The sequence below is a fragment of the Pteronotus mesoamericanus genome, unplaced genomic scaffold (assembly GCF_021234165.1).
Source record: "Pteronotus mesoamericanus isolate MK-2021 breed Mesoamerican mustached bat unplaced genomic scaffold, CSHL_Meso_final scaffold_54, whole genome shotgun sequence".
Lineage (NCBI taxonomy): Eukaryota > Metazoa > Chordata > Mammalia > Chiroptera > Mormoopidae > Pteronotus > Pteronotus mesoamericanus.
The window spans coordinates 37,073,169-37,089,528 of record NW_026555321.1 but is presented as its reverse complement, the minus strand read 5'-3'; the positions used below and the strand labels follow the sequence as shown (position 1 = coordinate 37,089,528).

The following is a 16,360-nucleotide window of genomic DNA, read 5'->3' as shown; positions in this document are numbered from 1 at the left end:
GGGATGCTGGCGAGGCGGAGAAGCAGGGCCAGGCCGGCGCTGCCTGAGTGCGCCTTGCCACGGCCATGACTTCTATCCTGAGAGCCAGGGGAGCCATCAGGGGCTGCAGACAGGGACAGGCACAGGCACAGCCGGAGTGACGTGGGAATGGGGAGAGGACAGTCTTCCTGGAGTTGGCCTGCGTGGAGGGCGTCCTTGGCTGTGCTGGGGAAGGAGAAGGGGCAGGTTTGGGCTGTGGGCCTCCTCTGCCTTTCTGCCACCCTGCTGGACTAGGCTACTAGCTGGGATGGCAGGGCAAAGACAGGGGTCTCAGGGGGACCAGAAACCATATGATGACACCTCTTCACACCCTCCGTCTGGCAGGATGTTTCTCCCTATTTTGCAGACGTGTGAAAACCAGCCTCAGGATGACTGGTTTAAAGCTACGTGGCCCCTCAGCAGACCCAAGACTGAACAGGCGGCAGGGCTTGCCCACTTTAAGATGTTCCTTCCCAGGCCTGGGCCCTTTTGGCCAGCCCAGCCGGGACACTGGTCACATTCACTCTGGAGCCGTGTCCCACGTGGCCCTCTCCCAGAGCAGCAACAGCCTCCAATCCACAAGCCTCCCGGCAGGGGGTTCCCTGATGATAAATGTTTCTTCCTGGACTGCCCCCAATACCCTGTCCGGGACCCCAGGCTGCTGTCCCTAGGAAACCATAGCCTGGCTTGCGCAGAGGGGCCCCTGCAGTGGGAGGTAGGAAAGCACCCTCATGACCCACGGCCAGATCCCACCCGTGCCCGCACTGACGATCATGATCCCTCCCAGGGTGACTCTAACCCCTTCCAGCCTTATTGTGTCTCTGGCTGTGCCATCGAACAAAGCTGCCCACTGCTTCCTTCAGTGGCGTACCCTCTGCCCAGCATGCCCTCAGCCCCTCAGGCAGAAAGAGCAACAGAGGCAAAGAATCTAGGGCAGGAGGGGTTATGTTTGCAGAACTGGAAGCACTCTGTGCGTCTGGAACCCAGAAAGTAAGGGAAAGTGCCTGCTGTGTAGAGCTGATGGAGCTGAGAAGCCATAGGAAGGACTTCGTCCCAAGAGCAATGGGTGGGAGACGTCCTGTACAGGGTTTTAGGCAGAGAGCAATGGTTGGTTCTGTTCTGTAGAAAGCTCTCCCTGGAAGCAGCAAGAACCAGGAAGGGGCAGTTCTAGTTGTTCAGGTGGGAGAGGCTTCTAGAGCCCCTTGTCCAGGAACTGGGCTGACCCCCTGACCCCACCCAGGACTTGTGAGGGTGTAGCAGGTGGTCTTCATGGGATGTGACTGGAGGATCCCAGGGATCCCTGGCCCAGCTGAAGGCACACTTAAGGCACCCCTGGAAACAGGAACTGAGTCACTAAGCTGTGTACCCCCAGAGCCTAGCTCAGGATGTTGGGTTGATCTGACGAATGGATGGCTGACTGGCAGACTGATGGAGAGTGGGCAGATGGGTGGATTGGATGGCATGCACAATTATCTGCACTCTCTGCTTCAGAGTCACAGAGGGATCTCTAGGCCTGAAGGTCCTGGTAGGGGCTCCTGAGCCCCCTGCCTTTTCTTATGGCCCTCCTGGACTCTGAAGTGCATCCAGTCCTTCCCAACTTCTCAGAGCCTCTTTACTCCAGAGTCAATTCTTAATTTTTTTCCTTCTCGAACCATCATGCATTTGACTCCCTAAAGTGCTGCCCTAGCCAGCCCCGTCTTTCAGCCCCACTTCTGGGGAGGCCCAGAAAGTTGCCTTCCTAGCAGCCAACCCCTCTTTTGAGCTGCCACAGGACTGGCTGGTGTCCCTGGAGCAGGGGCTCAGGGAGGCACGCAGACGCTGGCCACAGTCTGGTTTCCACCTTGGCCTTTATTGTTGCCACCCTCCTGCAGGCTCGGCTCTGTGCCCTGTTCCAGGCACCAGGCAAGCTGGGCCAGCCACCTCAGAACAGGTCAGAGACAATGTAGTCACTGTGTACTCCATCAATCAGCCCCTGGCCGTTGTTGTGCACGAACCAGCAGGACACTTTGGTGCCATTGTTGACATCCTTGCTGTAGTCTTTCTGGGAGCCCCTGGAGAAAGGAGAGAGATGCAGTGATACACAGCGTAGGCAAGGTGGTTGCCATGCTCATCGACCTAATGTCGGAAAAGGGAGTGAAGTTGCTAATTCTAGGAGTCCAGAACTCTTTGGTCAAGAATGAGGCTGTATAATCATTTCTTGTAGGGGGCCAAGCTGGGCCTTTTTCTGATTCAGAGAGCCCTAAAGGGGACCAAGACCCCAGAGGGAAATGAGGGTGCCCCACAGCAGACAAGAGCGTGTGGGGCTGATGAGTGTGGGCCGAGGGCTCTTGCCTCCTGGCTTGTTACTGGGCAGGGAGGGGATGTCAGATGAGTCCTTTCACCTGGTGACTGCCAGCCTATGGTTCTTCACCACCACTGTGGCCTCTGGCTTTGTGGGGTCAGAGCCTGGGTGGACGTCAGACACTTCAAAATCAAAGGGGCGGAAGAATTGTCCTGGGAATAAAAGCATTCACATTGTCAGCCCCTGCCAACACCCCAGGTAAGATGGCCACCGGCCTTCCAGGTTAAGGCAAAGGCTGAATGGGGTGTTGTGTGCCGGGTCTGGGGTGACAAGGATGGCCTTTCACATGGCTTTTCCCTCTGCCCTGCGAACAGCCTGAAGCTTGAACATTTCGTACCCAGCAGCCCGTGTGTCTGTCCTGACATCCGGTGACTGTCCACCACGTAGAAACCCAGAAAGTCGAAGTGGCCAGGATGTTTCTTCCACACCTGGTGCAGAACCACCACAAAGGTAACCCCATCTCCAAAGGAGACCACCATGTTCTTCTTCCTGTTGATCATCACAGACAGCCTAGGAGAGAAGAGGGCAGTAAGGGGCACAGTGGCCATCACACTGGGCATCTGAATCAAGGACATCCTGGCAGGGCCTTTCCTGTACATGGCATCTGAGAGCACAGACTCTGGAAACTATCTCAGGGTGTTGGGGAAAAAACACCTCATGTGTGCCAACTACACCCTCCGCTAAGTGCATCCTGGCACCTCTGTAAACAAGAAAGGGGACTGTCCTGGAAATCTGGAGGCCTGGGATCAAGTCCCAGCTCAGCCACTGGCTTCCTGTGTGACCTTAGACAAGTTCTGCCCCCTATCTGAGCCTCAGTGGGAGTAACACCCCTGTCCTGACCACCAGGCTCTGGGTAACATAAAGGCATAAGAGAGGCTGAAGAGTTTGGACACTAATCAGTTCAGCCAGAAAAGATGCAAATAAGATTGTTGTTATTACCAGATTGCCACATCCACCTAAAACTTCCATCCATGCAGTGCTTCCCCTAAGGTCAGTCCTGTGAACTGTCCAGTTATGGATTCTGGCTCTGACAGGGCACAAGTAGTTGTTTGGGGTCTTCCATAGTCACCTTCCCCTGGGGCAGGAGTTGAACTCCAAGGCCACCAGTCTCCTCTGTGACTCCTTATGGATCTACTGTCCTGGAATTTCTCCAAATCCCTCAGGCCTCCTTAGATCATTGGACCACAGTGTCCCTCACAGGCCCAGTAGTGGGGCCTTACCCGTCCTGTGTGACCGTGACTGTGTCCAGCCAGCTGAAAGTGCTCTGTGTATCCCCATTCCACAGGGTAATCTTCTCTGGAGTCACCTCAATCCGGAAGTCCTTCTGAGTGTTAGCAATGCCCAGTTTGCCAAAGTAAGTCTTTCTGGTCTCAGAGTTAGAGCTGTGTCTCTTGTCACCAATGATCTGCCCATTAACTGTGAAGCCTGCCAGAGACACAGGGCAATAAGACCAGTGAGATCGCCTGAGTCCAGCTGGCCTTTAAAGGATGTGCCTTCCCCTCAGCCAGACTTGCTGAGAGGTAGTAGAGTAGAGGTCCCAAGAAGAGACCAGAGCTTTAGAGCTAACTCCATCTGTTCCTAGACGCTAGACGCTCAGGTCATGCTGGTGGCTGAGGGCCCACATTGTAGACCTGCCCCTTGCCTGGACAAGGGAGTAGTGTTCAGAGAAAAACTATTCCCCAGATACAGGCTGGGTTCTGCCCTCAGGACCAGGCTGCCCTTAATTCTAACCATCTCCTCAACACACTGGCCCCTAGAGGACTTGATTAGCCTATGGTCCTGGACAGCCCCCTCCAGCATGTAATGTGCATATAAAGATGGGTGCCTTATGGGCAGAGTGAGGACCTAGTCCATATGCCTACCCTGGGGGTCTCCAGGCCTTCCCAGGAAGAGCCTCTGGCCCTGGCCCTGGCCCATAGCCCCCACCTGTGACGGGGTCCTGAATGAGGCGCAGCACTGTGCCTGGATCTTCATCGATGTTGAAGCAGATGGCATCGTCTTTGTCTGGGACTTGGATGATGAAGTGGGGATCTCCATCGACTGAAGGCACATCAGAGAAATGCCTGGGTTCCGGGCCTCTCACTGTTCCTGGGGCCTCCCCTCACCCTCTGGACCCTGTAGGATGGACTCCTAGGCAGGCAGGAAGTGTTGGGTCCTGGGCCCTGAGTCTTGCCCCAGGAGGAACAGGGAACTCACCATAGTAGGAAGGTGGCGAAGGAGGCTGGTAGCTGGCTATGGACGCAAAGGAGAGAGGGATGAACAAAACAAGCAGGCCTCCGGGGACACCAGGACCTCACCCAGAGTTTGATTCATGTCCCCCCTTCCTGCTCCCTAATGCTCCCAACACCCACCCACCCACCCCCATCTGCTCAGGATCCGGCCCTCTGCCTGTCCCAGAGAGCGGATTCGGGAAGACTCCAGTGTGCCATGCTCTGGGCAGGGGGCTGCGGCAGCAGCGTATACTCACTCAGGTAAGCCATAGAGGGGATCACTGAAAAAAAGAAGCCAGAGGGCAGTTGTGAGTGGAGTCTCAGGTTCCCCTCTCCCCAACCCCCATGTCTGCTGCCTGTCTTGAGGCTACTGGTGTCCAGTGAAACTCCAACAGTGACAGCTAGAGAGCAGGCATGGGACCCGTAGGCCTAAGCTATGGAAATGCCCAGGGAACTCCTTTCCAGGGCTCGTGGTAATATGGGTGTAATTTTAAGGCCAGGGGGGCACGGCATTTTCATATGGCTAAAATGCAAGCCATTAGATGGTCCGCTTCTCTGTCATGAGTAAAGCTCACAACAGATACTGTCCTTCACCCTTGAGCTCCCACCCCGCTGAGGAGGGGTGAGGCTCACAGCTGTCTATTGTCCTTGATAGTAAAACACACACACACACACACTTATGTGCATATACACACCAGTGACTGTACATTTGATAAGGCTGTACTAAGGGCAAAGCCATGACCCAGTCTAAATGTGCTGCTTGGGTAGAACAACCTGTACTGATGGAGGTGAGGCAGGCAGGCGGGGGCTGGTGAAGCCCCGCCGGGTGGTGGTGGGCTTGTAGGAGCTGGGGTTCCAATGTTGTAATGAGAGAGGCACAGGGTGCTGTGAATTCCAGCTCAGGCACTGTAACCAGGCTGCCTGGGCAGCATCCTGGCTTGGCCACCTGCTGACAGAGCCCTTGAGCAAAAAGCCTTCACCTCTGTGCCTCAGTTTCCTCACAGTAAAGTGGGAACCATAGGAGGACTCTCTCAGAGGGTTGCCGTGGGAACGAGGCAGTGCGAGTGGCTGATGTGGGACACTGCGCACTTTGCAGGTCACATGACACTCTCATACTGATTGTCCCTCTTTGGGCAGAGGAAGCAACACTCAGTCAACTGACAAGGGCCCTGAGGCTCAGAGAGGGGCAGAGCTGGGCCCAAGGTTGCTCGTGGGTGGCAATAGAACTGGGACCTGAGCCCAGGTGTCCCGAGGGCTCCCTCCTAGGCCAGGCATCCCCCAGCATGTTTGGGAAGGCCTCCTTATTCTCTCTTGTCCCCATGGACACCCATCCAGCCGCTGACTGAAGCTCACCTGTATCTGTATACCCTGTGAGGGGAGAATAGGAGAAATGTGTTAGAAGCCACAGACAGCTGGCCAATGTGACCAGCTTGCTGCCTGTCCAACCGGTCCCGGGCTGTGGGCCTCCCAGCAGCCAGCTGTGCTCCCACAGGGTTTCTGCAGGAACCAGGAGCTCCTGGCCTGGCCTGGCCTGGACCAGCCCTCTGCCTCCCCTGCCTCCCAATGCCAACCCTGCACCTCCCCTGCCCAGCTGCGGGGATGCTCAGGACTTCCCTCCTGCGGTGCGGTGCGGTGAGCCGGCCTGGCCCCAGCCTCCCGCCCTCAGGCCCTTTTCCTCTCACAATGCCCAGGCACATGCTCCAGGCCTAACTTTAAGGCTAGGAGTACTTCCTCTTGTCTAGCTGAGCCCTTCCACATTGTGGCCTAAGTCCCTTTCCTGGAAATTACTCTGGGCAGGTTACTCACCTTTCTACTCATACCCGTTTAGAGACTCTGAGGCCTGTATTTAACTCATACCCCATTGTCTCCACTGACAGCTTCACTCCCTCCAACAACGCCCTCCCAGCCCTTGGCCAGTTTTGCTTCAGCGCCCCTTGGACCGGGCTCTTCATCAGCGGGTCTGGGTCTCCCCAGCCTGGCCCATTCCTCTTCAGGGCCTCCAAGGCCTGGGTCTTAAAAGAAGGCCTCCAAGTTCTGGCCTTCACTCTCCGTGCCCACCTTCCCCAGGCTTGTTGGCAAGGGCCATCTTGTTCTCATTTTCTTCAGGCTTGGTGACCACCATGGAGGTCAGTGGAGTCACGAAGTTGTACTTGAGGGACAGGTCCAGGGCCTGGGCAGTGATATTCTCCTTCTTCTCGCCATGGGCATTCTTGCTGTAGGGAGGGGAGTGGTGAGAGGGCCAACCCAGAGAGCCGCCCCCTGCCGCCTTCCCCTGCTCTAACTGCCTGCACCAAGCCAGGAGCCCCAGAGGCATCCCAGGACCCCTTTTCCCCAGGGCGGAGCCCACTTGTGCTCAAAAAAAAACTGATTCGTCAGTTCCCTGGGACAGATGGACAGGCTGTGCTTCTTGTCTGAGGGGCCTCAGTTTCCCCACATATAAAATATGAGGAGCTTGAAATGGCCACCACAGCAATCATTCGTGATGAGTGCTCAGCGTGTGCCAGCCCCTGCACCAGGTGCTCTACAATCTAGTCCCACCTGAAAGAAGGCTGGCATGGCCCTGTCAAATGGACCCAGGCTCTGCTCTCTGGGGACCGGGGGCTGTATCCCAGCCTTCAGCCTCTGCATCACCTCCCCCAGATGCCAGGCTGGCTCTGTTCCTAGAAAAACATTCTGAGGGGCTGGGCAGAAAAGAGAGCAGGGCAGCTGGGAATGTACTTCCTGGGGGTGGCCTAGTGTTCTTCCTCTTGGGCACCCCCAGAGCAGAGACAGCCTAGAGGCAGGCACAGGGCGAAGCTGGGGCAGAGCCGGGGCCCAATGTGAGCTCGGCTGGGTGGGGGCTGGGCCAGGGTCACCGTTTCTCCAGCAGCTGCTCAATGGTGAGGTAGGCCCAGAGACGCTCGATGTAGTCCCCAAAAATGTATTGCTGCTCCTGCAGGGCCCTCTCCATCTCCTTCACGTCCACATCTTCTGTGAAGGTCAGGTCGTTGATGGCCTGGGGCAGGGGTGGGAGGAAGTGAGAGGCTCGGGGAATGGAGGCCTGGAGCCTGGTGGTCCTGGTTCAGGTGCGGCCACTGCTTGGCCGTCAGCCAGCAGGCACAGGCTCCATGGGTGCCGGTCCTCCATCCCCAGCCCAGCTCACCCCGTGACCTTTCACATCGGCCTTAAAGTTGTTCATGTCCTCGTCCACCAGGCGCCCAGCCACCACAATCTCAGAGCCATCGTAGAAGTGTGGGTAAATGTTCTGGGTGAGGTCCAGGATAGCATTCTCAGGGTACTTCACCTCCACCTCCGTCAGCAGCGGGTTGGCCACCTCCTCATAGAAGCCCTAGAGTCCAGAGATGGGACCTGGTCACCTCAGGCCACCAGGCCATTTGGGCATGGAGAGGTCAGGGTGGGTGTGCCCTCACTGACACCCCTGGGCCAGGCCTGGCCTGCTCGCCCCTTCTCCGGGGCTGGGAAGAATGCAAAGGTGAGGACAGAGCTCTCGGCACACAGAAAGCACTCCAAAAATGCTGGAACGAAAGTAAGGAGAGAAGGCAGGATGTGGGGTGGGAGCGGGCAGGATGAGGCCCGGGGGCCCCACCGCAGGGCTGGAGGTGCTGTCGCCTGCGCCAGGGATGAGTGGGGTTGCCAGGTTTAGCGAAAGAAAATACAGGACATGCAGTTAAATTTGAATGTCAGGTAAACAAGAAGTTAATTTTTAGCATAAGTATGTCTGTTATGGGATGAATTGTATACCCCCAAAATACATAGGTTAAATTCCTTACCCCCAGTACCTCAACATGTGACCTTATTTGGGGATAGGGTCTTTAGAGAGGTAACCGAGTTAAAATGAGGTCGTTAGGATAGACCTCAATCCAACATGACTGGTGTCCTTAGGAAAGGGGGAAATTTGGACCCAGAGACAGACACACACGAGGAAAATGATGTGAAGAGAAAGGGAGAAGATGAACATCTACAAGCCAAGGAGCGAGGCCTGGAAGATCTGCCCCCCTAGAGCCCTCACAAGGAACCAAGCCTGTCAACACCTGGATCTTGGACTTCTAGCCTCCAGAAATGTGAGACAGTAAGTGTCTGTTGTTTAAGCCATTTTGTTTGTAGCATTTTGTTATGGCAGCCCCAGCAAACAAATACAGTGTCTTGTACAATCTTTAGGGCAAAGCTTATGCTAAAAAATTACTCATTTTTTAATCAGAAATTCATATTTAACTGATGTCCTATATTTGATCTGGCAGTCCTGTGGAGGGGGTGGATCTGCCCCCTGTAGCCCGAGGACAAAACCAGAACCATTACTGATGGGTAAGTGGTAACCAGAGGTATCAACTTAAGAGGAACAACTTCCAGAGGAAGGAGTGAGCTCCTCATTCCTAGACGGGTACAAGTAAGGCATACCTGTAACTGCAAGTCGGCATCGGAATCCTCATAAATGTGCCGGGCAAATCCATTGTTCTCCAGGGCCATCTTTTCCAGGAAGTTATAATTCAGATTGTGGCCAAAGCCCAGGTTATATAAGGGGAACTTGCCTCCAATGGCACTGTGCACGTTCTCCTGGATTTTTTCAGGTCTGCTTTCACCTGCAGGATAAAGGGGTGTTCACACCCCAGCCACTGCCCCAGCAACTGTCTGGACTAGTTCTGTCTGAAGAGGTCTGACTCCTGCATGTGCAGAGCTGGTGGCATCGTGGCCATGAGCCCTTGTCAGGGCCGACGGCGGGGAGTCCTGGCAGGGGGAGGGAAGCCCTGCTCTTGAGAGGCTCACAGTCCGTGGGGGGGCCTGGGGAGAGCTGCCCACGGTCTTACAGCAAGCAGGCTGCAGAGCCAGGAGTGGCAGCCAGGCACTGTGGTTCTGGTTCACAGCCATGGCCTCCTGCCTTACCAGCATTGGCGTCCCCGTCGGTCAGCATGATGATGATGGAGGTGCTCCTCTCTGGGACGATGTGCTCCTCCCGAGCCCTGTTCAGCATGCTGATGCCTCTCAGCAGCCCGTCGTTGATGTTGGTCACTGGCACACAGACAACACCGTGGGAGGGGGTCCTCCGGGGCCAGGTGGAGGAGTTCAGGACATTAGGCCCGGCTCACGTGCCCAAGAACCCAGGCCACCAGTAGGTGGTGGTACTTGGTAAATATTGACTAGGGAGTGAAGAATGAATGATTTCTTCTTTCAAATGGGGGTAAAACCAGCCCCTCAGGGCTGCTAGGGATAGAAGCACGTGGTGATTGTAAAAACAATTTGGGAAACAGTGAGATGGACTCCCAGCCTGCTCACTGGGAGGAGCGGGGAGCAGTGAAGATATCACTTGTGATTTTCCATAAGAAACAGCCTATGATAAGGGTTCTCTGTGGTCTTATTTTGCGAGGATTTGTGGGGCACTGAGATGACGGGTTAAAAACAGAAAGAATGGGTTTTCTTAGACTGCAGAAGAGACAGCCTGCACTCAAGCCTGAGGACCCCCACCCTAGTCCCACGTCTACCCCCAGCTGGGGTCTGCCAGCAAAGTCTGTGCCCCAAGAAGGAGGAACGCAGGCTGCTCAGGCCAAGTGACGGGCAGCAGGAGTGTGCACTCCCCTCTGTTCTTACTTCCTTGAACACGAATATTGTTCACAAACGTCCTGGCCTCCTGGATGTTCTCAGGAAGGGCTTGAACTAAATTGTCTTTCCAAGTGATCACATCTCCACTGAACAGGATGAAATTCAGGTAGTCATCCTCTTTCATATCATCCAGGATTTTGAGGAGGGAATCTTTTGTCTGGGAAAGAGAAAGAGGAGCAGACAAGAAGCTGGGAGAGGGAGCGGCAGACAGCCTGGTGTCTTCCCAGGCCGGGCTGGCGGTGGGGCACCTGCCACCTGAAATGAAAGGGGCAGATGTTTTGTGCCTTTTATTATCCCGTTCCCCTTCCTCCTCTTTCACTGGAAATATCAGCTTTGTCCACTTAAAATAAAAAGTCTCTCTCCTCCACCCCTCACCCCCACTTACGCAGAGGACAGTACCTGTTCCAGTTTCCGACCATGCATGGAGCCGCTGATATCAATCACAAAGACCAGATTCTTAGGCACCACAGGAAGGCCTTGAGGTGCAAAGAAATGCACAAAGTAGCCATTGACTATCTGGAAAGGGGAGAGAGAGACTGGAGGCCCACATCATTTTAGCAACTGCATGTGGGCTACCCTTGCAAATAGAAGCAGACATGTAGCAGGTCAAGAAGATGTTTGTTCCCACCTTCCTGAATGTGCCACACAAACCCTGGGCTGCCTGCCACCCCCATGCCCGACAGGAAACTTGCCCTAGGAACGAAGATCCAGAGTGAGGGTGGCACTAGATGTAGCTGTGGCCCCCCGCCCGCACCAGCCCTCACTCCTCTGTGATGTGGAATCGACCAGCCTGATGAAGCCAGTGAGGAGGTACCTGCACGTTGGCTGGAGAATCTCTGTTCACATCATAGGTGATGACGAAATCTCCTTTGAGGAGGGAGTCGGTACAGGTTGGGCATGAACGCTGTTGGTCCAAGCTGGGCTTGAAGGACACATGACCCTGAGTGGGGAGAAGGTGGGCCTTGCTCAGCTTGGCCAGGGTCTGCCCACTGCAGACCTCAACCCAGGGTTGCCCTGAGGAGTCAGGCACAGCCCTCGTAGAGAGGAACCCGGAGGCCAGCACCTGGAGAGTCATGCTGCCATCCAGCATACACTGGCCTTTCTGAGCACCTCTGTCCCCTCAGAGATCTGGGGCGCCTCAGAGGGCAATGGCCTTGTCCTATTTAGCCTTCATCTTTCCCTGCTCAGCTAAGTCCCTTAGCTCAGCCTACTTGGTGTTCATCACTGAGGAGTCACTTGAGGAGGGGAGTTTTGCCCCATGAAAAGGAACTTCATGTCGAGTGGTTTGTGTTGGTGCCAAGGTGGGGCAGGGGTGGGGAGGAGGCAGAGCAGGGAGGTGGGAGAGGACCGGACCCGGCCGCTGCCCTGCAGAAGCCACCAGCCCTCTGAGTTTGTGCTCCTCAGGCCTCCCCCTGGAACCTCTGAATGACTGGGGTTTGCATTTCATGTAAAAGTCTATGCATCCACTTCCCATGACCAGCAAGACACTGGAATTGCTGGGGGCTTGGGGACTAGAGTCAACCACCAGCACCAGGAATAAAATTCCCTTTCATCTTCCACCCCTCAATGCAGATGGAATCAGTAGATCTAAATGACTCCCTCTAGTCTCAGTGTCCTTATCTGTAAAAAAGGACAGTAACCTGCCCTACCTGTCACCCCCCTGCCCTCGCCCAGATAGAATGAGACTGGGCTTTATAAATGGTTTCCCACCACCACCACCACCAGTTCCAGCCCAAGCAACTGGTCAAGCACTTCGAGGTAATCAAGCAGCCGTGCAGGCCCTGCTGAAACTGTGGGGGACAGGACGGGGGATGGGGCAGGGCTCCTGCGGCGGGTCAGTTCCTCTGGCAGGCCATCATCAGCAAGCAGCCCCCTACGTCCAGCGTCCTCGCTTCTGACCCAGGTGGCAGGGAGACAGTGACGGCTGCAGACATACACTCTCAAGCATCAGCCAGGCCCCAGCTCTCAGACTGTCCCTGCCCCTGCCCCCCAGGCCTGAGAGGCATCTGTACCACCTTTTTCCCTGAGAAGGACTTGGTGAGGGCACTGCTCAGGAGGTCATTGGTGATGAATGAGGCCTCAGCATCCAGTGCACTAATGCCCTGGGGCTCGAAGATGTCTGCCTCGATCTGAAATGTCCAAAGGTAAGGAAATGTTACTCAGGGACAGTGCAGAGGGCAGCCTCTGGGACAGGGCCAGAGGGAGGGGGATATGTCAGTGATGGTGCGGGGACCAGCTTCTAGGACAACTCTGTGACAGCCACACCTGGTGTCTCCCACCAAGAAAATGACCAAAAGGACCAGTCGATGGTTCTCTGACCCCAAAGCTCTTCCACCACCTGCCAGATGGTGTCCAATTTCCACCACTAAATTGTTTTCTTTGGGTTTCATACCTAATGTAGGTAAAGCACCCCCATAACAAGTTACTAGCTATACAGAGACACTTTGTGATGTCCCCAAGGGCCCAGCACCCAAGGATCCGGGTGGGTCCAGCCCAGCCTCCTCCCCTTGTCCCTGCTGCTGTGGCCGGAGCCATTGTAATTGCCCAAGCCTCCTCAGCCAGCACTGAGGCCCGGACCTGTGTTCTTGGCCCTGCTCCGAGCTCTGTCCCAAAGGCCCTTCCCCAAGCCCCCATCCTGTCCCCCAGTTTCAGCAGGGCCTGCAGGGGTGCTTGATTACCTCAAAGTGCTTGACCAGTTGTTTGGGCTGGATCTTAAGGTACATCTCGTACTTGCCCTTGTGCCTCTTCAGCAGCTCTTCGTAGGTTAGCTCAAACGTGACCTTGCTGCCCGCAGCCACATTGACGGACACCGTGAATTTCTCCAGCTTCCGCCCAGAGGCCCTGAATGGGGGTGCCAGGCAATGACTGCCCCACAGACGGCACAACCTCACCTGTCCTCGGCCTTGGGTTCAAGTCCCAACCCCTTGGGGGAGACACCGACCCACTCGAAGCCTCAGTTGTCTCTGTTGCCTCAGTTTCAAAAATGGGATAATGTGAGAATTACAGACACACATTACAACAGTAATAATAACCACTGCTGTTGTTGTTTGCATCCCTTGCAGGCCAGGCATTCTCCCCAAGGCCTGGGGGTCCTACTTACTTGACCAAGCCAGCGGTCTTGCCCTGGGACACAGCCTTTTCATACTGCTTCTTGGCAACTTCCTTCTCCTTGATATTCCCAGGGTAGGTAACACCATCGATGGTCCTGCAGGGAAAGGGAGTTGGGGGGCTCATGCTGGGCCAGACTCCCCACCAGAGCCCAGAGCCAGCAGGCCGAGTGCACCCACAGAGTGAAGTTGGTGATGAATGCTGTCTTGGGCAGCTCCACATCAAAGGAAACCTCCTTGGCGGCATCTGCCCGGTTGACGGCCCTCGTGGTGACGACATTGTGAGCAAAGCGGGAGGTCACCTTGCAGCTGATCTTGGTACTGTAGACCTCAATGCCATCAACCGCCTGTGGGAGAGAGGATGGCAATCAGCAGCGGTGGCCTGCCAACCTGCGCCACTGGGAAACCAAGTCTTCAACCTGGCCACTCCTCTTCCCAGCTCCTTTTACAGATTCCAAAGACCCTGCCTGGTAAGTGACCCTCCATTGTCCCGGTCACCCATGTTGGAAGCTTGGGTGGCCTCCTCCATCCCTATGTGCAATTGGTCACCATTTGATGATGGGGGCCTGGACAGTCCTGATGCCTTGTGGCCAGCGCTGGCCTTTCTGAGCACCTCAGAAATCAGGGGCTTCTCGGAGGGCAGAGGCCTTGTCTGATCCGGCCTTTGTTTCTCCCTATTCACTGGGCCCCGCAAGTTCCTTAGCACAGCCTGACTGGTTGCTCAGCAGCAAGAAGTCACTTAGGGAGGGGAGTTTTGCACCATGAAAAGGAACTTCATGTTGTGCCAAGAGGAGAAGGAGGAGAGAGGAAGCAAAGTGGGGCGGGGCGGGGGGGGGGCGGTGCGGGGTGGGGGGCATCCTGCTCTGCCTCCTTAACCCTGTAATCGGTTCCCATGCAGCTTGCAGCCAGAGAGATCTTATAACAAACAAATATGACCCTCTCGCCCTCCCACTTAAAGCCCTCCCGTGCTGCCCATCACCCTCAGGACAGTGCTTCTGCTGGCTCCGAGGTCCTCCAGGCAGGCCCTGCCTCCTCCACTCAAGGCGCTCCAGCCAGGCCAGGTCTCCGCACGTCTGACCCAGTGGGGTCAGAGACCTGTTTAGCTCTTCCTGTTCACCTTTCACACTTGCGTTTAGAAGGATCTTGTTCCACCCTTTTACTGTGTCCTTTGGTAATTGCCTGATTCTACCTCCCAAGTGGGCATTTATTTCCAGTGCCGAGGGGATTGTGTGGGGCAGGCCTTCATGACCCCAACATGTTCTTTCCCACGGGGGTTCAGTAGACTAAGGGAGACTTTAGGGAGACATCTGGGTTAAACATGGATATAAGGATGCTTCGTGAGGATGTTACGGGGCTATTCATTGTGTGTCCCCAGGCCAGCCTAGTACCCACAACTGCCTGGTAAGTGTTTGTGGAAGGAAAGACTGATGGAATGGCCATTCTGGGCTGCATCTGGTGTGGCCTGGGAGGGCATGGTTCTCTGGCACTCTTTCCTGGGGGTCTTGAGTCACATGGGGGTCTGCTAGGGCAGGGGGCTGTGACCTGTTTGTCAGCTGTGCAGGACCTGCTGTTAGGGCCCACCTCTTTAGCTGTTGGGTAACCAGCTCCATCTTGCCCTACTTCACCCCACCCCATCCCTGGTGAAAGTCCTCACCCCTTCCTGGAGGCTCCGTTTCTGCAAAAGCAAAGACAAACAGTGGAGTCAGGCCGAGGCCAAGGTCAGTATGGCTCGGGGGGCAGGTTCTGGGCTGAGGCCAGGATTCGGTGGTGACTCTCCCCCACACACACCTTGAAGGGCCTTTGGACATAAGACCAACCCAGAGTCCCATGTCAGAGTAGGAAGGGCTCTGAATGGGTGGGGAAACTGAGAGCCAGAGAGGGCAGGTCTCCAGGCTACTCAGGGGAGCAGGGCAGGTAGAACCAAACCCAGAGCTCCTCCCCTGCCCCACATACCCCACCTCACTCTGCCTTTCCCTGCACCCCAGGTCCATGAGGCCCCCTCTGAGAGCACCCCGCCACCACTGCACACCACAGGGCTCAGCTCCGCCCTTCCTAGATGCCTCCGCCCTTTTCTCAGATGTGGACCGTTGTATCTCCTCAGTGAGGTGAGCAGTTCACGGGGCAGCACCCGTTTGACAGGTGGGGAAGAGACAGAGGCCCAGGAAGATTTCAGAGCTTTGCCCAAGATTAAACAGCAAGTCTGGAGCCCAGTTCTCTCAACATTTAGCCCCATCCCCTGCAGCTCACTGCCCAGCCCTCTACCTCCCCATCACCCATTTAGAAGACCACCTAGGCTGCTGAAGGGCCCAGATGGTGAAGAGGGGACGGACTTACCTCAAGCAGCCGGGAGGGGCTTCTCGGGAAGCCAAAGGCCACCGAGCCAGAGAGCAGGGCCAAGATGAGGCAGGGCCACCAAGTAGACGCCATCGCTGAGCATGCAGGCCTGGCTCACACTCTTTATATGAATCAGCTGACTGGTGGGGTCAGTGACCTGCAGCAAAGGGTGGGAGGAGCGGAGGCGGAGGCTGTCCGGGAAGCTGAGGTGTGGGTGGAATAACGGGTCTGATCTGCCAGTACCAGGGTGGGTATTGTCAACAGCATTTTGGGACTTTACTCCCAGTGGCTGGGGGATGTGGAGGCTCTGGGGAAAATAGAAGCTGTGTGTAAGCCCTGTGACTCCCTGGGTGAGGACAGTTGTGACAAGGTATGGCATCACATGTAAAGCAAACAGCATCTCTCAGCATTGTCGCCTCCCACCCGCACCAGTGACGTGGCTTCTGGATCGTAGTCCCCCTCTTCTCAAGGCTGCCAGGGCACAAAACCAATCCGTCATTCTAAGGCTCCAATCTTCGTGGCTGAAGCCCTTGCTCATTATCTTTCTATGTTTCTCACAGCCCCAGGGAAAGGACAAACCCCAAGTCCAGCGGCTCAGCTCTCTCTGTGAGCTGCCTCCAAGTTGCTTTTCTGAACTTTCTTTCCTCCCACTAGCATGCCCTGCCCTTGTCTGCATGCCGCATCTCTCATCTCTGCCAGCCCCAGTGTCTTCCTGCAGAAGCCTTCCTTTTTCATCCCCTGGCTGACCACAGGCAGCC

At 55.8% G+C, this 16,360-nt stretch overlaps 1 protein-coding gene across 1 annotated transcript; it reads right to left on the bottom strand.

Annotated features, from left to right (window-relative positions):
- Positions 1-1,848: 1,848 nt before the first annotated feature.
- On the bottom strand, positions 1,849-15,721 carry ITIH3 (inter-alpha-trypsin inhibitor heavy chain 3). Its single transcript, XM_054595053.1, has 22 exons — positions 15,603-15,721; positions 14,923-14,943; positions 13,449-13,615; positions 13,262-13,366; positions 12,840-13,002; positions 12,177-12,290; positions 10,976-11,101; positions 10,561-10,677; positions 10,150-10,318; positions 9,448-9,573; positions 8,965-9,146; positions 7,712-7,897; positions 7,425-7,564; positions 6,628-6,782; positions 5,923-5,937; positions 4,827-4,850; positions 4,556-4,591; positions 4,286-4,399; positions 3,580-3,784; positions 2,697-2,869; positions 2,400-2,511; positions 1,849-2,069 (listed from the first exon to the last, which is right to left on the bottom strand). Exons 1-22 carry the CDS (start codon positions 15,693-15,695, stop codon positions 1,940-1,942), a joined length of 2,673 nt encoding a protein of 890 aa, XP_054451028.1. The 5' UTR covers positions 15,696-15,721; the 3' UTR covers positions 1,849-1,939.
- Positions 15,722-16,360: the final 639 nt, after the last annotated feature.